The following is a 20,791-nucleotide window of genomic DNA, read 5'->3' as shown; positions in this document are numbered from 1 at the left end:
CTTTGTAATTTGATTTCTGAATCATTACCACATCCTCAATAATTGGTTTATTCAGTTCCTGAGTAATAATGACAAGTGATAATAAAATTAAAATGTCATGATCAATATGTCCTCACGTCCGGGTAATTCCCTATAAATGTACCTCTTGCTATTGGAACCGACTTAAAAAAAAACCCGGCCTATGATACCCCTGAGGGTTCCGTTCAAATCGAAAAGTAATTTACAACAAAATTTATCACTTATCAAATTCATGACGTATTCATGATGTATGAGCGTACTCACTAGTAAAATGAATGTTCATGAGATGCAGCCTGGTAATGTTTATTTATTCACTTATATGGATCACCAACAAAGAATACACCTTATATGCTATACAAGAGAAAAAGAAGCTACAGAGTTCTTGTGCTTCCGTAATTACAGGTGACCACATCATGCATAATAAGCCTTGTGAGCTTAAATAAAGAAAAATACGTGGTAACACATACAAAAGATGACAACAAAAATAAAAATTGAAGTAAATGTATCAAATAACATACACAACACATCAGTTGTGTATGTTATCCGTGATAGACGGACGGACAGATAGCGCAGCCTATGTAATAGGGTTCCGTTTTACCCTTAGGGTATTCTAAGTATATGAGGATTTACACGAAATGTAAAATGTTTGTTCAATTGAACATATTAAATAGTGTTCTTGAGAAAACAAAATTACACATGACCGTTATTTGTTGAAACATATACACAGTCATGAACATGGTCAAACTCATTACTTGTTTGTTTGGAGGATATGTAAGTTTAAGGTGATAAACCCAAACATGAAAGCGTAGCCATTGTACTCTTAAAGGAAATGAAACTAAAAAGTTATTAGATAGACGTACTTAAATGAAAAAAAAAAGTTCTTCTTCAAAAGTTGTTGAAGAAATTCTAAATAGCCGGTAAACATAAAAAAAACTTCAACTAAAAATCGTTCTTTGAAATATGAAACAAAACCTGATTTAATATCATAGTAAGTGTAGTAGAAGATAATCATAGAAAATAGAAAGTAGAATATAGAGTAAGACAGAGGGAATCTGAACCAAAATCAGGACCACGCAGTGAGCGCGATGATCAATAGTGCTGCATGTGAAATGTATTATGTGCGCGATGGATCATTTACTTTGCGCCTGGCTTTGATGTTAGAAGTATATCGTTTGGATACTTCAAAGGTGAAAATCCGAAGCTCTGTTTTAATTTATTTTATTTGAAAACCACGTTACAAGGATAAGTCAGTTTACCAAATGCAAGCACGGAAAAGAACTTCTTTTTTGTACTAAATATATTATATTGTACTAATTATTTTTTGTTTTAATCTGCTACGACTTTAAATTCTAGTTTAGTAGGTAGGTACCCCGCTCTTTGACTTTCATGATGATGATTTACAAAGATTATTATTTAATTGTGTTGAAGTAAAAATAATAATAATTAAAGTACTCACATAACAGCCTCTTCTGCCTTGTACTACCGACGCTCGTGTCACCCGTCACGCACGCAGCGTACACCAGAAAGACAAGTACGATTCTCATCTCGATCCTTGTAGGCTGTGGACCGGCAGGACAATGTCAGGGCTAAAAGCAAAGCCTAGCTTATATAGCGTCGCAGAACGAAAACAAGTACTTGACTATACATACGTGGGATCTAGTTTTAGCCAGGATGTAAGGAAAGCCTAAAAGGGTGCGCTCGTTCTGCAATACCTTAAGATTTTATTGATTTTATTATTTGCGTTTATTGAAAATGAGTCATCATTTTTATTGTTAAAGTCCTTTTTGATGGTTTTTTATTGTGAGCACGATAAGGAAGTTGGGAGGTGCTTTTGTGGTGTATTTAGATGGATGCGATATGGGGTTGTTACTTTAATTGAGTCTTAAGCTCTTGCTTTACAATTTTATGGAATATACTGGTTACCATGTTTTGCATATTTTTGTGGCTTAACCTCCACTAATATTATAAATGAGAATGTAAGTGTGTTTGTTACGCTTTACGCGTAAAATACTTAAACAATCATCATAAAACTTTGCACCCATGTTCTTGGAGGGATAAGATGTAACGTAGGGATTGTGTTATTTGATTAAAAAACAATATTAGATTTTACACCAATACACCACGCGAGCGGAGCCGCGGGCTACTGCTAGTAAATGAAGATAAATAAATCAGTTTTGTGTCATCATTAATTCTGAGTATCTGAATGACCTTTTAAAGTGTTAAATTGACATTTTTTATCTAGTATCCAAGACCCAGGGAAATACTGCAAAAAAAATACTACAAGCACAGAAGTCACTAAACAAAATGAGATAATATTTCCATTTATTAATAGAATGGCACATACTAATTGGCTAGTACAAAACAGTGTGGTTGGTCGGCAGTACTTTAAAGTAAAGACATTTATCATGGCGCAAGATCAACAGATTGCAATGGGATACGTCGGGCAAGCTGTTAGAAATATCTGAAAGGCTATTACGACCTTTTAATGTAAGACTGCTGCATGTGTTGAAGCGAGACAGCATGCTACATGACGTAGAGCACCATCTCTCTCCCGCATCTGCAATCATATTAGTTGAAGTGGTGATGGTAGATTCCTTGGTGGGAATTGAATCAACTTGTCTATCCTGGCATGGATGAATCGTCCTTTTTACTTGCTCTTCTAGGAAGCACAATGAACTATACGACATAAATATATTTAAAGCTTCAAATTAGGTAGATTCGACTGTTTTTTGCTGGTTAAAGTATGAAAATTGCACGTAAAGTACCATTTTGTTTAATTCGCTTGTGTGAAGCTTAAGTAGACCAAATTAAATGTAATTAGTGTGACACTATTGTTAACATTTAGCTGCATGAGATTTATGCTGTGAGGACAATAAATTTTTTATTCGCAAGCTTTTATACAGAGTAACCTTCACGCCTTTTTTGAAGAGATATTTACTGGAAGGATTCAGGCCTTAAGTTTAACATTTCTGTAAAATGAAACATGCTTATTTTTTTACAACCAAGAAATAAGTTATTCGTGTCATAAATAGATATTTGTAGGTGAATTCCTCCGAAATGGTAGATCTGAGAATATGTGTTTTTTATTGGTATGTCATTTTTTTCTTTTATAAGGCAAAACTCGAATGAGATGGCGCGACGAACTGGATGCGTACCACAAACAGTGGATGGCAAAAGCAATAGACCGGACAGAGTGGAAGAATCTGAGGGAGTCCTTTGCCCTGCAGTGGGAAAGTAATGGCTGAAAAAAAAAGGCAAAACACAGCTAGTTTTAACGTAATATTTGCTTAAATATCTAACATCTCCACTGAAATATGATACAACTATTATCCAGTACTGAATTCAGTAATTTATTATCGTTAGAGGTATCGATGCTCACATAACTCATACAAACCTCTAGATCCCGTCTAAGCATCGCTTACATCCCCGTTCTATTAAATCATAGTTGTAGCTACGCGAACATTCTCACAGACGCACATTAATCACAACCTGTCTGAGGGACAATTTCACCATTAAACTTGATCTTAGGTGCAAATTAGCTGGGATCAGGTTCAAAAATTACAAAGCGAAATAGGAGCTGTAGTTGAGATCATCTAAAAGGTAGAAAGATATATTCTGAAACTTTTGAAATATTAATTCAGTTCATTCTACTGCAGTCAAACATACTTACTTCCAGTACAAACAGACTTCAGAGCAGTTGACAGCCTTCACCAAAATGCTTTTCCAACCAAAAAAAAATGGTGAAATAAGAAGCGAACCTTAGGTTTCCCTTTACTTTTGGTATACTATACGTTTAGTAAGTTTGCCCGGTTTAGAATTGTACTTCATTAAAAACAATAGAACGCAGAACTCAATTTCAGGCAAACGGAAAATTAATTTCGTGATCTTCGTTTTACATTTCCGTAAAATCCGTCCTTGCTCATCCTAACATTGAAGCATATTATGTCTAGAAATAAATTGCCTATATCTATCTAGTTTATAAAATGATATTCGTTATCAATTGCGACGCCATCTTGCGTGACTGACGGATAATTTAGAGTAACTTTTTACAAGAAATAGTTGTTTGGAAAATGTTCTCTAAAATGCGGATGTGATTTCTCAGTAATAGATCAGATATCATTTGAAGTATCTGAAATAATCTGGAGTATAATTTTAAGTGATATTTTGTGTTTTACATGCTTTGCCTAAAAACTGTTCAATTTACCGTAAATTATTTTAGAGGGACTCAAAAGTATTGAGAGTATTCTCATTTCGAGAGAATAGAGTGTCAGTAAAGTTTATTTAAAAAATAGATTTTGTATTAAAAATATATATTTTTTTTTTAAGAATAGACAACATAAAACTACAGCAATTTATTTACCTACACTTCAAAAATATTAGTTAATGCTCATTTATTTTCGCATTCTACACCTGACTAAATATGTATGTATAAGCAACAGCGACGATAATGATAGGAAGTATTTTAATAATGAAAATTCAACACATAAATATATCTCGCCTTTATTCCCTTTAAATATCAAATACCTGAGCTACCAACCACTGTGGCGAGTCCTGCGTAGGACTCTCACATGCTTTTATTGTATTTAGTTTACTTAATTACGAGAGGACAAGCGCCAACGCCTTCCGTGAGACGCTTAATTAAATGTGTTCTATCTAAGATTGTTTATTAGGAATGTATAGTGTAATTAACAGATTAAGATTGGTCCCATAAATCAGTAAGACATTGAAGTTGAATTATTAAAAAATAATTAAGTTTTAGGTACTTAATTATTTTTGCTTCACTTTTACTTGAAAGTTAAGTAAGTCAAAAAGGCTAAAAAAAAAAAGAAGTGAATTAATATTGGTCGCTGCTTAGCGGTTGTTATTTTATTTGTTGTTGTTATGGCGGCAACAGAAATACTTTATCTGGGAAATTGAAATGAATAGAAAGCTTTCATCCCAAAATAAACAGAAAATAATTAATTTATTTCTGTTTTCGTTTTGTTTCTGCCTGTATTTTTCCCCAAGTTAAGTTTTTCATTAACTTCCAGTCTTACGGGGATCAGCTGAAACTGAATAAATAAGATCAATTATTTAACAATCGTAATAAAATATGAATGAGGATAAAATTGAAACGAATGAAATAAGAAACTAAAGTATGACCGAGGAATCAATTGAAAAACATATTATAAACTTCTGGTACAGTATTATGAAAAATATTATATTTAATATCAACCTACAACAATACATAAAAGTAATAACTGTTTTATTCTCAGTTCAAACAAACGACCATTTATTTACTCTCCATATCTCAGTTCATTTATTTAAAACTATAAAATACACATTTGTTCCTTTTAACATTGGTTTTATAAGGAGTTAGTGCTTTTATAAATGACTACACTCTTATCTAAAGATTTCTAGATACGCGCGAGGTATCGGTAAAGGTAAGTCCAAAGATCATGCGGATTTTGCAGGATAAGAATATTTATTATATTTATATACGGCCGTCTTACTGTGGTATCCTTATTATTTTAATACGCAGAAAGCGCTGCGAATCGGATACCATTTGATAAGCAATAAAATACAAATAATGGTCCACATTTTAACCAATATAAATATGTGCATCTTAAAAAGATGATTAATAGCCTAGCACACACTAGAGACTTTTGTTCATAAATTGGTCTTGGTTGGGAAACGAACCCCGAAAGCCTTCTGCTTTAGAAATCGACCAGTCAAATCAGGATAGAATTCTACTGCACTCTTTTGAAAGTCTGCTTTAGAGGGTTTGTAAAAATATCATGGCAAGCAGAGCAAGGAAGCCGCAATGCTCATCCAATGTGTGGAGAAACCTTTACAGTGTATTTGTATTAATAAATTAAACTATTGTTTGCTGAAAAGTGCTTTTTAATGTCGAACGTGCAATAAATGAATGGAATCTTCACCTACATCGCCCCGCAGCGTTGCTTGTTATAATTCTTTCTCACGGGAATGAAACCGTTTTGAATATTATTTCAACAACTAGCTGTTGCCCGCGACTTCGTCCCCGTGGGTAGAAGATATAAGTTATGATTTATACCTACCTGCCCTGTTTTTTTTCACATTTTCCATTGTATCTTCGTTCCTATTAGTCGCAGCGTGGTGGTTTTTAGCTTAAAGCCTTCCTCGATGAATGGTCTATTCAACACAAAAAAAAAATTCAATTTGGACCAGTAGTTCCTGAGATTAGCGCGTTCAAACAAACAAACAAACAAACTCTTCAGCTTTATATATTAGTATAGATATAGATATAGATTTGAGGTAAAGTAAAAGTAAATTGATTTTTCGTATTTTATTGTGTAGCAAATTAAATAATCAGCAGAAAACTAAGCAATTAAAGTTATATACTTTTATATTTCTATAAATTTTAATGTTTGCTTTTTACTTTACTTAAACATAAAATACGGGGATTAACGCGAATGTTTTTTAAGCACAAAGCCTTTTGTTCCAGAGAAAAAAGTGTATTATTTATCATTGCCCGAGTAAATGGATTCTAAAAAGGTGTATTAAAGACTTCCTGACTTGCCCGTTAAGTTTTATTAAAACAGGATTAAACGGTTGATGAGTCATACAATTCATTTAAAAGGTATGCATTAAACAGTTTCATGCAGTCCTCGTTAGCTGTCACAAAAACCCTGTAATTATATTACCTCGGTAATTATAGGTGCAGTATGGAAATACCTTCGTCATAATGATCCGATCAAAATTATCTCGAGTCGTCAAATTTTTTTATTTGGTTTCTTTTATATGTTTTACCATTTCATGTCTTGGTAAGAACACCTTCTAAAGAAATACATTCGTTATTTTAATGGCTTTGTATAATAATAAGATGTACCTACTTAAAATTTTTGGGCAAAAACTTCTGAAATAGCCTTAAGTTTTCTAAATACTTTTTAGATACATATATTATGCTTTGATAGATTATGTTCTAAAAACCGACCATCTAGGTCTTAAATCAATTAAGAGTATTACTGAATTGTGCTGAAATGTGTAAAATTTCAGCTCAAACGAACAATAAAAAACGGAAAACGTGAAACTAAACAAATGCAGCTTATTAAAACTACCCAAAATGGCTGACATTCACCTCCGTCTCAAGTCGAAAGTCAATGTAACAAAACAATGCACCACTGACCATGTTTACCACTAACATTAAGAATTTAAAAGGTAATTACAACGAAAACATAAAAAAATACATCTCACAATCACATTCAAATGAAGACTCTACTCAAAAGTACTTAAAGTGCTTTTTCCCTAAATCTCATCTAACAATGTCATAAAGTCTGTGATAAAGTGAAACCATTGCTTCTGGAGATCACTTTCTAGTGCGCACGCGCCGATGAAAGCGATCTTTACATGATGCGCACGAAATCCACAATTATGTTCCACTTGCGCTCATTATATGCGTAAATCGGTAGAGAGTAGATCTATTAATCACTTACGATATGCTAATATCTGTATCCATCTGTTTGGTCAACTGGAAAGAAACGTGATTCGTAATTGGGATATATGAAAATTGTCTGAAAGAAAATTTGATAACTAATTTTCGGAAATGTGAGGTCACTTTCAAAGCTTTATTTTTATAATTTTGCTGTTATGAATGAGAAATAAAAAAATAACCTCTAAGCCTGATTTAATCTATTTAAAAATAATTAGAACTTAATTATTATTTTCATTTAGATGTGTTGGATTGCTAGTTCTTTGGGGTTGCATATGGTTTTTTTTTAGTGAGCCTATACCCGTAAGTGTCTCTTTGTAGAAGTAGATTAAAACCTTAACCAAGATTACTATACGAAGGTTCCATAAAGTATTCGTAGGTACGGTTTACACCAAAAATGCTGAAACGAAAAATGAAATTTGGTCCCATGATACCTATCTAACTAGGCGTATTATCTACTTGAATCTGATACTAGTTTCAAGATTCTTCAGACAGATATACTGTTTATCATAGCCTTCACTTAAATTGTTGATCATACAAACTAAATATGACACGACACCAATGGCTTAAGCTGGGACTACTACGGTAACTTCAAAGTGTGTCAACAGAGGTCGCTAGTAAGCAAGAAAAATTATTGAACGCAGTTTATAGAGTTCATGATAGATGTCACTGGCTGTATCGTAAGATTGTTGGAAGCTATTCTAATCGTCCTATTCGGACGATCAGATTGTTTCTGCAAATTTCTCATAAACTTATTGGTATGCTCGGACACATTATAAAAAATATTGCAGTACTTATTATTTTTATTTTAACTTGATATACACATAATAAAGACAAGAATCTTGTGTTTTGTTTTATTTGTTTTTGGCGTTGTTAATGCTTCTTTGCTTATCAGTTATTAAATCAATTTTATTCATTGTAATGAATCATACGTAAAAGGTGATACATAAAAATAAATAACTTAATCAGGCACTTTGCGCTTTCTTTTCTTTTTAAATAATAAAGTACTGTACAGTCGTCGCCAAAGGATGGATATAAAATAATAACACATTTTAATGTTACCTACATTTTTAGAGAATAGTCAGAACCAAGAAGGTTGCCTTCCTACGACATTATGAACCCAAATTACAGAGTTTGTATGTATGGACGTTTGTTTCTCTTTCACGCAAAATTCACTGAACGGATTGAGATGAAACTTGGTACACTGATGGTTAAGTTTAGTAAAACCTAGTTTTTGTCAATTGTATGTTCCCGTGGGATCATTTTCGATTTAAAGCGTTCGGGCCTGCAGGCAACAGTTAGTACTTAACATACAAAATTTTGAACAATAATATCAAACAATATCACATCACCACTCAAATAACTGATATGGTGTCTTATTAATTACTTGTGTATTTAATGTACTTATATTAATCTATACTATACTTAACATATAAAGCTGGAGAGTTTGTTTGTTTGTTTGTTTGTTTGAACGCGCTTATCTCAGGAACTACTGGTCCAAATTGAAAAATTCTTTTTGTGTTGAATAGACCATTCATCGAGGAAGGTTTTAGGCTATAAACCATCACGCTGCGACTAATAGGAGCGAAGATACAATGGGAAAAAACGGGCAGGTATAAATCATAACTTATATCTTCTACCCACGGGGACGAAGTCGCGGGCAACAGCTAGTAATTTTTAATCAGTGAATACCCGAGACATCCGTTTATCACAATGTAAAGGAAAATAAAATGAGGTATTTCGTTTGTTCGCCACCATATTAGGAAAAGGTGAAGGTTTTCTATCCAGTGCGAGAATCTTGTAGATAAGCAATCAAATAAAATTTATTAACATCAAAATATATGTGTTAAAAAACGAATTCCACATTTAATAATTTAACTCTTTTATTGCAGAGGGTATTACAAACATTGAAAACACCAAGACTCAGAATGCTTGCTTTCGTGGCTCAAATAGACAGATGCATGTAATACACGGGGTTGAACCCACGACCGTTACTCAGCTGCCAATGTAGTTGAAATTGAGAGAAAGACGTATCAAGATATTTTGCAAGAGATGTCACTAAGGAGCGCGATTCGAGTCTAAGATTAAAACCCCGTTAAAAAGTTGATAACAATGACCTTTTTTGCTATATTTATACATGTACTTCTTTTTCTATTAGTTTCTGTCTCTTTGCGAAGTCCTTTCCACCGTCAAACGTATTTAATAAATACAATAATATTCCCATCTTACCTAAAACTTCAGCGTAGCTTATTACGTCGTCTGAAAGGAAGACATGTCAACATAGTCATCAAACTTAATTAGTAATCTATTTGCATTTACGACAGTTTGCATAAACAGCTGTTGAATATTCTGATTTAATCGGAAGACAGGTAAGTGATCTTTCAAAAAGGTTATATGTCGTAACTATTGAAAAAGAATGGATGCTTTCGCAAGTAGCAGGTATTTTGTAAAACGACTCCCGCAATAAGGAATTTAATAATTGAGTCATGGGGGTTTCACATATCTTGTGAATCGTTCAATTGTGAATGAGACAAACGCGTGCCTTAAGCGGCAATCAAACCTGCACGCGCACAGTGGCTTTGGTGTGGTGACCTCAACCACTCGGCTATCCGTGCAGTCGAATGTTTAATACATCTGTTACCAGGCGACTTGATGAAGCTCATTATTCTATGATTGATTTGTACAGCCAGTGGACACAAGCTTGACAGGCTTGTAGAGTCAGGGGGTTTATCACTAACTCAAAAGTAAGTTAGAAAAAGTAAAGAGCGCCATCTTGTTCCCTTACCTGTAGCTTTTAATAAGGAGGCTGTGCTAAGTCTTCAGGTTGGTGCTTAAAGTGGTTTTTGAAATTTACATAGTAGGTGTTGGATAAGTAATTAAGCAAGCTTGTTATCAATTTGGTATCCTGTTCGTTTGTCCATCGATGTTGGATTTTGAATATAAATTAGAATTACTAACACTGTTGCGTCGTGAATAATTATGTGGAAAATTCCATAGGCTGGTAATTTTTTTATAAAGACGTGTACCTTTCAATACTAATTTAGAACAAAATAATATTTTATTTATTTATCTATATTTTAAGTCTATAATCGGTAGAAGCATGTGTAAAACGACATAAAACTAATTGAGGTTCAGGTGTTAACTAAGGTCCCCTAAACATCGACTCAAAAAGAAGGGTGTTATAAGTTTGACTGCTTTGTGTGTCTGTATGTGTATCTGTAGCACAGTTGAATTTAAATCCCTAAAGTGATTTCCATCTTTGAATTATTTTAAGAGATTTTTAAAAATTTAAAACCCTGCCTTTGCCTTCTGCCAGCCCTGTCTTCTTATTAGACAGTTTTCTTTAATACTTATTCGTTCTCAATTTGTTCCACATCATTATTTATTTGTTAAGTCTAGTTTTCTATAAGTTTCAAGTATTACATTTTATCTATAAGTCGTCTTGTAATAAATCATTTAGAAAAGGCTTAATACAAAAACATAAATTTCAGGTGAAACTCTACATTTTTTAAGTAAACAAATAAGTCTCACGGCCGTTATTTTAACAATCAACACAACTAGGTAGAGCACTTTCACAATTTTTGCAACAAATTCCAGTGTACATACGAACTTGCCTAATCAACTAATTAGCTCTACCAAAATTAATAGATCGATAAAAAATATTTTACATCGGATAACTGCGTTTTGGCATTTGTTAATTTTCTTGCAGAACACGTAGAACAATAACAGGATCCGAAGAGCTTATGATGAGGGGGACGGATATACGATAAGGCTGTAGAGCGATAGAGATAGTGAATTAGCGTAACCTTTCGCTGAGCTGTAACACCGCTAAGAATGGATGACAAAAAGTGAATAAGTCAGTGCGGCATAGAGTGCGGTGCGGGCGTCAGTCACTCATAATAATAGTCACTTGTAAGTGACATTTAACTTAAATTAAGTGATAGGAGAGTGTTAACACAAGATGGCGTTCCGGTCGAGCGTAGGACTCATTTTTTTGGGCTGTTTAGTCGGTAAGTTTTGTTTAAACTCTCTTTGTTCTAAAATCAAATAAATAATCGTAAATAAAAATCATTAATTCAATTAAATGTTCCATTGTTTTATTTTCATTCAATAATTGAAACAATGAACGAGTCTACTTAATTACAAGTCATAAATTCCAATCATGTACTTTCATTATGATATACGACCTATTTCGATAACCTTTAAGAAATTAATATTCAATGGAGCAGTAAGTGTTACAATATGTCGGGCCACCAGTTAGCCTTGACGTCTAGAATTACAATTCCTGTCTAATTTGAATGCTAGTCTGCAGCAATAGTAATTATTACTTTTGATCAAACATTAATGATAATATAAACTTTTATTACGAAATAGAAGTCTTTAGTTTCATAATATAACAGTATGTTACACAAATCGTAATTTTATTCGACTTTTTTCATTTACATCGTAACGACTCATTATTAGTTACGTCTAGGAAGAAAAGACATCAACGCGTTGCGCCTTTTCAAAAGAGAAAGTTCCAAATCCTCTTCCGTCTCTATTCCCAATGTTTAAATATTTTGAAGCATGTATGACCAAAAACTAGAAAAAATACCATAAACGACTACAGTGATGAAGGACGTTTTCAAGAAATCAGAATATTAGATTTGTTTTCGTTAGGTACACTTTCGAAAAAACTTTCTTAAATAAGATTAGCTCGGAGTAACAGCAGATAAACAATAAACAATTCCAAGTAAGTAACGGAGAAATGGCGTACTCATTCAACGCACGCAGCGAAGCTGAATTCCATTAAAGTTCAAATGAGTACAGATGTATGAGTACACGTTTGGAATCAATGATTAGATTAATGACAACACAGTCTTGAAGGCCTAAGACATTGGGAATAAGATGATGACGATTCAAAATCAACTACAACTTACGTCAGTCTTCTAGTAACACTGTTTAAAATTACTTTCAATATTTAATAAAGTTTACACGACGTCCTGCTAGATACATCGAGCTGATGATGGCGATCAAACTTTATGAACCCAGAATTAGATGAGAATATGAGCGTTAACGAGAACATCCAATAAAAAGATTTAACGATCATCAGACGTCCACTTCGTTATTTTATTGTATTACGATCTAAATCTATGTATATACTAGCTGTTGCCCGCGACTTCGTCAGCGTGGTTAGAGGAAATTGCGACTATAACTTGAGATTTAAACTATCCTATCTCTCAAGTTGGATCGAACTGCACATGGTGTGCGAATTTCATTATTATCGGTTAAGTGGTTTAGGAGTCCATTGAGGACAAACATTGTGACACGAGATTTATATATATTAAGATAATATGCAGTATTTAAAATCAATATTGCCTATGAAGGTCTTTAGCAGTAGATATCTTATTCCTGATTAACTAAGTAGTTGCGACCAGACAACAATTGTGGGCGTTAGTTTAAAGCCACTTAAGTTTAATCTAAACCTGATATCACTACACTAAGAAGGTTGGTTTAAACTCTAAATGGAGATAGGATAGAGCCTTAAATGGGTTCAAGGTTATCAGCATATGGGAAGATAGGTGGGAAGCGGAAAGCAGTCCTTAACCTTTAATCGGCTGACCTTACTTGCTCTTAATGTATCGTCGAGTTTTGCTAAGGCTTTGTTGGGAATAAAGGCTGCATGTTATTAAATTGGATAAACATGGGAACGTAAATTGCTTTAATGTTATTTGAAACTTGAGAAACTTAAGCTCTTGGCTTAACTTACAAAACAAACGAAATGTAAGACTATAATACAATATGATTTCCTACAGATGTTTAAATTTTCATAAGATTCTTATTTATGTACTCCATCATCGGACAGATTAATTAGTTAATTATTTTGACATTATACTGTCATCTGCTTTCTTGATTCGGTTCTATTATTTACTTTGAACATTACATTTTTTTTTTAAACTAACCCTACAAACGGCTTCGAATACAAAGTTCTGAGGTAACAGACAAACAAACACGAATTGAGAACCTCCTCCTTCATGAAGTCGGTTGAAAATATGGCTTATTCGTCAACTGGACACGTGACGCTGGACACACGTGTGATTAGTTAGTAAAACTCAAAATTAATATAACTTATTCTTTCGTCATATGGACACGCCACGTTTTTAGCGTGTCCAGATAGTGTAAGTTAAATTAAATCACTTTTATATGACTTCTGCCAGCACCATTTAAGTTGTATCAAACTATATACTAATATACATAGTAGGTTGATCAATAGTACATTAATAGCACTAATAACTTGCCGCGGCTTTGGCAGGTCGTGTGAGGTAACGGAGAAATCGGGCTCTTGCCTCACACTTTACTTGTATTCGAATGTTAAACATTTGCAATATCAATTACATTTTGCTTTTAGGAGGTAAAAGTATTCAAGCAATTGTTTGGTCTGCTTTTTCTATATGTATTATCTTTTATTAAGTCTAAAATTATTCACAAAATAAAACTAAAACTGTCCTCGAAATGTGTCACTGCTAAGCGAAGGTTAGATAACCATACAGGGGTAAAAGACATGTATGCATCAAAAATAATATATCATGAACATAATATATATCTTCTCGTGTACATGAAAATGATGCAGCAAATAGAAATTACGAAAATATAGAAGAATGAGAACTATATAGTGAATATTAAGAAATAAGCTTTGATTTTGAGAATAACATAGTGTTTTTTTATATTTGTTATCTATGTAAAAACAAGATTTTACCCGGCAATTCAAAATTATCGTTTTGTTATGGGCTGGCATTCCAATCTACCTAAAACTATTAAAACCTCCGTAGATAGCTTTAACTGGAATTTAAAATAAAATATATGTAAGTATGTAATTATACGATTTTACGATGCGGTTGAATATAAAATACGAAAATACCATACTAGTTTCGAAGTCGGCAAAGATAATGAAAGGCGTAGTTCAAAATATTTATGAAACTAAAGGTCAAAGAGAACCTAGTAACATGTTTTATACCATTTATGCATAGCAACGCGATTATTTGCGAATATATTAAAATATTTCCAAGGATGAATGTTTCGTTAATAACTAGTCAATTATGTTGTTTTGTAATTAAAAGGAATTTATTGCGAAAATAACACATACTTTTGTAGTAATACATATTGCCAATGAAAGGTTAGTGTTCATTCAATTTTAAAGCGAATTTCTACCTTTTTGTCTGTATAGGTTAGTATCAAGTCCCAGATAAACGTGGTCAATAAAAAAATAAAGCGAATTAATTACCAAAACGAATTAAGTCGCAAGTGAATTTGTTCGAGATTTGAATGTACTCAATCATATTTTATGAGATTAATTGGAATCGAAACATGAAACTTATTTTATAAAAAAAAAAATAGAATCTGAATCTCTCTATATTCAATTAAATACGACTGGCACAAAAAAAATACTTTCAAGACGTTATTACTTCTTTAATTTCTTTTTAATTATTTAAAAGAAGTACATTATCTTAATGGCCATAACTTAATGAATGGTTTTATATTTTAGAAAGTACATTTAGCGTTCTAATTAGGTTTTATCGCTAATTGCAGCATTGAACTTAAGGAAGTGACCATACTCAATGCGAACTACTTTTGTCGACTCGTTCAGGCACAGGAAATCGGGTGTCATTGGCCAGATGTGTAGAAAAAAGTTTTGTTTCAATGAGATAAATAAATTAAACTAGTTATAGGCTTGTTTGCAGGATTCTCTAAGTAGACGGTTTGTAAGAAAATCGTTCGATTTCAAAATGTAAAAAAATGAATATCCAAACAACGAAAACTTAAAGAGTTTTTCCAATATTTATATAGAATGTGCTGAGATAGGATATATCAACATTAGTAACCCCAAAATCAAGCTACATTTAAAAATTAATGATACTTACCACTTACTCACTAATTCCTTCACAAACACCTTACAAAACATACCAAAAATATTAAACACACAATCATAATATTTTCAGTATTAGCATCGTCAGCGGGCCCAAAGCCTAAAGGCAGGAAGCCAGTGAACCCGCCCGCGCGCACCCCAGCGGAGCCCGAGCGAGAGGCCGAAATCACCAACGACTGCCCCGAAGACGGGTTCTTCGCTGATGCTGAGCAGTGCGACAAGTACTATGAATGCAGGTAAAGATTTTGTTATTTGGCAGAAAACAAAATGCTATCGTGATTATGTGACTCCTCCAACTTGTGTCAGAAGCCCCATAATATATGTAATGCTATTTTTATCTTAGTCTACATTGACTTTTATACACCTACTTCTTGATATAACTGCATCACCCTTTGGTTGACTGGTGGAGAATGTCGCAGGCATTAAGGCAGCCATTGTACATGAATTGTATAAGAAGTGTAAATAAATATCGGATAGCCGAGTGGTTGAGATTACCCCGACATAAGGAGTAGAATAATGTGAGTCGTTGAAAAAAAAGGAAAGAGAAGGTTTATTTTTAATGTATTTTTCTTTTTTCTCACATATGCAAACACTGCGATGTCTGTACAAATAAAACCAAACTTTATGGAACTCAAAGTTCAATAAATAATGTTAAACAAACAGCTTAGTCAGCTTCATAAATCAACTTTACTTTTGTCGGTTATTTGCCTCAAATTATCCTGAATTATCCTCATTCGTTCACCAACCTTGTGTATTTTAAGAACTACAATGACGGTTTTAATTTTTCATTGTTTTTTATTGGCCAGTAAAAGTTATTAAAACTTTTTTGAATCGAACTTTTAAAAGCACATACAGGTACATGAGCTTTTTACTTTATGAGATTTTAGCGGTAATATTATTTGCTTAACCATTAGTCTTCTGCAAACAGAATTAGTTATAGATGGTACACTATTTGCGCGCACTTAGCATATTTTCCTTTTAATTTAAACTCGTCGGTCATATCAATATATATATTTTTTTCATTTATTTTTATTTCTAATACACTTACATGATTCTTTACATAAAATGTAGCCACACAACGCAAACCTCTCAGGGTTTATCTGTGTTGTGGCGAGTCGCTTTGTACACACTCCAATAATTGTTATTATAAGTGTGCTGTGTCAGGAAACGTTTGCATTTATAATTATCTATATCTTTACATTTTTACCCAGAAACAAAACAATAAAAAGTAGTTATATAGAAATGAGCTCAAACACAAGGAATTAAGAATCAATTTCCAATGTTACAGAAATGGTGCCATCATTGAAAAGCTGTGCCCTGACGGTATGGTGTTCAACGACTACAGCTCTCAGGAGGAGAAGTGTGACCTCCCCTTCAACCTAGACTGCTCTCAGAGGCCTAAGCTTCGTAAGTTTAAGTTAACCTTTGAATATAATATATGGCTCTTGGAATAAATAATAGTTTAAACCAGTACGAAGAAGTAAGACGGCCATCTATCACTTTTATAACGTCTCTTTCTGTCCTTACAAGTATAATAATATTTTGCAATTGCAAACAAGTAATGCAATGAAAAAATTCGAAGTTCTAGTCGTCTAGACTCGCTATTCGCTTTATAAGCAATCGAGCAACGATATGCGCTAAGCAACCGAGGTCAGTGGTAAAGAGTATGAATTTGTTCATACTAAGTATCTTTTTTTTGTAAACTACCTCTTTTATATACATCATACATACACATATACAAATGGGTAGGTAGGTCAATTACTTCGATTCAAGCAACAGCATAAAAATTTTTGCCTATAACTTTACAATACTTTGTGTATAAAGTTAAAAGTTATAACTATGTTTGGTTTTATAACTAGTATCGAGTATAAACGAGTATTTGATATAAATACATGAGCGGCGTTTCCTTTGAATTGGTGACACGTGCGTACACTGTGCACGTGTATGCTGTTATGTAATTTTACAGGGCTGTCATGTCATATTTGATACGTTATTTTCTATTTATTAATTAGAATGTTAATCACGATATCAAAACTCATCATGTAGATTAATGAAGAAGTATGTTTATGTATTTCCACTAATAAATAATAATAAATACGGACAACATCACATACATGGTTCTGAACCCAAAGTAATCCTATCCAGGTAATTTTTTTCTTAGTTGTTGCGTCCCGAATAATTTCATTGTTCAGATAAAGCCACTTGTGTAACATGTCTTATGTATCTAACTGATACTGTCATGAACTAAAAATATAGGCATATAATATATATATTTCTCAGTCGTCATCTTAAATCTATCCATATTTCATTCTCAGTATATTTTCAGTTTTATAATTTTGTCCCAGAGTCGTTGACGAATACGAAATCTCCACATCACGAATCCACCTTTCGGTTCATCTCTTACTCATGTCAGCCTTGCCAACCCTAGTACTTTGCAACTGGTTAGTGACATCATTAGAATACAGATTACACATAAATGCCGCGGGTCAGAGCCGGGACAACTTTCACATCTCAAGGGAAGCGCGACCTTGGTCGAGTCCGACGGTGTCGACGCGGACGTTTATTGTTAGCGATTCATGTGTATCTTGTTATACTGGTTGTGTAGGTATAAGTGATAGGCTTGTTTTAATGTTTTTATAGCTTGTTACGTGGTGTATATTCAATAAAAGATAAAATTAAAGCAAGATAGGTGTAGGTGATGTAGTAGGGAACTTGTAGGTATACCACATGTTCTATAAAATGTCAGACGGGCAGATAGTTCCAATTAATTCACGAAAGAATTTAACATTTTTTAGTAAAAAAAATACCAATAATAAACGGTTATATTCTCTACTTACAAATATTATTTCTAAATATTTTGCTGCATGAATAAAAAGGCAAATCTGTCAAGCTGGAAAAATAAATCTTAAAATTAAAAAGATATAGCTAAGTATGCATGTTTATTGTTATACGGTGAGAGAATTATTATAAATATTTCCTCCACATTGCACGAAGCAACTTTCGGATTTCGTAGTAAACCTTGAAAGGTTTTATGACGTTTAAGTTTTTTTCACAAAAAGTATTTTGTGGCCGTATACAAATATATTTCGTTATTTTTGTGAACTAAATATCTGCTTCAAAAGAAATACGCACATTACTTTAAGAGCCCCATTTGTGCATAAATTTTATAAATTATGTACATTGACTTTAGATATATCGACGTAAATTAATAATATGAGAAAGACACGATTTACGGAAGCTGTTCCTGACAAGCATTCGGATAAAAAAACGTTAATCGTATGTTTTTTCTCGTATACGTTTAACGTTGTGTTGCGGGTTCAATCTCATCGCAGAGATCTAACCCACAACACGACGCAAGAGACTACAGCTATAGTAATAATCACCAATTCCCACAGAAACCCCGATCCCCGCGCTGCACTGCCCTCGCCAGAACGGCTACTTCTCCCACGAGGACCCTAAGGAGTGCGGCAAGTTCTACTACTGCGTGGACGGCAAGTTCAACATGATCACCTGTCCCGATGGCCTCGTGTACAACGACAAGACTGGCATCTGTACCTGGCCTGATGAGGCCAAGAAGAAGGGATGTGGAGCTGCTGGTTAGTATCGATGATAAAAAGTATACCTAATGTATTCCACAACCTTCACACAACGCCATCTAGTCTCAAACTAAGCAACTGATAAACATACAATTAACGATAATTTTCAAAAATTTGTCCTGGTTGGAGGTTGTGGGTTCAATACGTCGGTATAGTCAAAACTCAAGGACTATAGTCAAAACATAAAAAGTTTGTTTTGATACGTATCCAATTTTTGTTTTTTTTTTTTTATACGTAGGTTAAAACTAATGAGAATAGTACCGTTAATTCGCTGTTAATTTGAATTGGGAAACATTTTAATTTTTCCAAGAATATTAAACCCCTTAATATTTTTACAATAATCGACTGACTACAAGAGTAGGCCCTAATTTTCCTTTTCCAATATTTTCCAAACCGCAAAACTTAAGTAGGTAATAAAACTAACCTTCAAATCAAAACAAAATATTTCTATTTTCAGAGGTATTCGCCTTCGACTGCCCCGCCGTCAACGAGACATTCGGTCTAACCCACCCGCGGTACGCCGACCCTGAGGACTGCCAGTTCTTCTACGTGTGCATCAACGGCAACACGCCGCGCCGCTCCGGATGCAAGCTGGGACAGGCCTTCGATGACGTCACCAAGAAATGCGAGTGGGCCAGGAAGGTCCCTGAATGGTAAGCTGACCTCACTTATTCTGAGGCTGTATTTAGGAGTCATGCTACCTTTGTTAATAAGTACAAAGCAAACACACATGAGGCTTTATATATTGGGTCGTAAAATTAAATTACCCTTTTTTATTTGAGGGCGAGACATTACATCCAAACTATTCAAAGAGACTATTTAATATCCCTATACATAAATATAAACTATATTGCACGCCTGATAGTTTACCAAATTTCAGTTAAGCAGGATTGAAACGTTTATTATAAAGTTGTACGCCTGCTGGAATTTAGTCATCGCGTATCTCTGCATGTTGCTCAGTTAGATATCAGTGTTACATTTCAATCTGTCTTATCTGTATAGTATTTTACAACAAGTATTTTGTTCTCTAACGGAGACAAAACCATACTCTTCAATCTCTCTTCTTTTTCCTCACAATATACAGTTTTTCACGATACTCTAACGCAAACTTTCCATTCCTTTCCAGCGCTGACTGGTACAAGGGCCAGCTGACTGACGCCGACCTAGAAGCCCTAGAGAACCCCCCCACCCCCAAGCCCAAGCCCGCTGGCAGCTCGCCCTCGCGCCGTAAGCCCAACAGGCCCCAGAAGGGAAAGGCCCTTGAGGACGAAGAGTAGGAGCATTTAATGTAGTCTAGTTATTAAATGTATGATTAAGAATGTTTTGGATTTATTTCGTACCCTTTTCTGTTTAATTCAATTTCGCTCTTCCTATGGAAAGTGAATTTTACTATGTCTACAGCACACCACACGAAGTGTACCTTCGATGTTCATAAAAAGTCTTCTGTTTCAACATTTGAGTTTCAGCCGCTAAAGCTGTACAGCTTTATAAAATGAATACAGTCAAAAACTGACGAGATGGGATCCCGTCTTTATAATTCCTTTCTTCTTTTTGTTATTACCGCGGTTATCATGGTGGGTGAATCCGGCGAACACCTACCTCCTCGGGGGAGGAAGTGAGCAGTATCAGACTCTAACTGACTAAATCAGAACCCATGCAATGTTTCTCGCGTTTGGCTGATGCGTGACAATGCCATCCATCACGCAGCAACCGCAGGTCGGGAACATTACATAAACTTTAAACGTTAATAAATTATTTTTATCAAAATATTTTTCTTCGGGACAAATGCTTAGTTCTATCATTTATCTTTAAGCGTAGCGCTCT

At 34.0% G+C, this 20,791-nt stretch overlaps 1 protein-coding gene across 1 annotated transcript; it reads left to right on the top strand.

Annotated features, from left to right (window-relative positions):
• Positions 1–11,230: 11,230 nt before the first annotated feature.
• On the top strand, positions 11,231–20,286 carry LOC113494510 (protein obstructor-E). The gene is made up of 6 exons (XM_026872889.1): positions 11,231–11,478; positions 15,445–15,607; positions 16,660–16,778; positions 18,767–18,967; positions 19,425–19,620; positions 20,094–20,286. The coding sequence occupies exons 1-6, from the start codon at positions 11,430–11,432 to the stop codon at positions 20,242–20,244; spliced, it is 879 nt and encodes a 292-aa protein (XP_026728690.1). The 5' UTR covers positions 11,231–11,429; the 3' UTR covers positions 20,245–20,286.
• The last annotated feature ends 505 nt before the right edge of the window (positions 20,287–20,791 follow it).

This window comes from Trichoplusia ni, chromosome 5, assembly GCF_003590095.1.
Source record: "Trichoplusia ni isolate ovarian cell line Hi5 chromosome 5, tn1, whole genome shotgun sequence".
In the NCBI taxonomy this organism is placed as follows: domain Eukaryota; kingdom Metazoa; phylum Arthropoda; class Insecta; order Lepidoptera; family Noctuidae; genus Trichoplusia; species Trichoplusia ni.
This window is presented reverse-complemented; position numbering and strand designations above follow the sequence as displayed.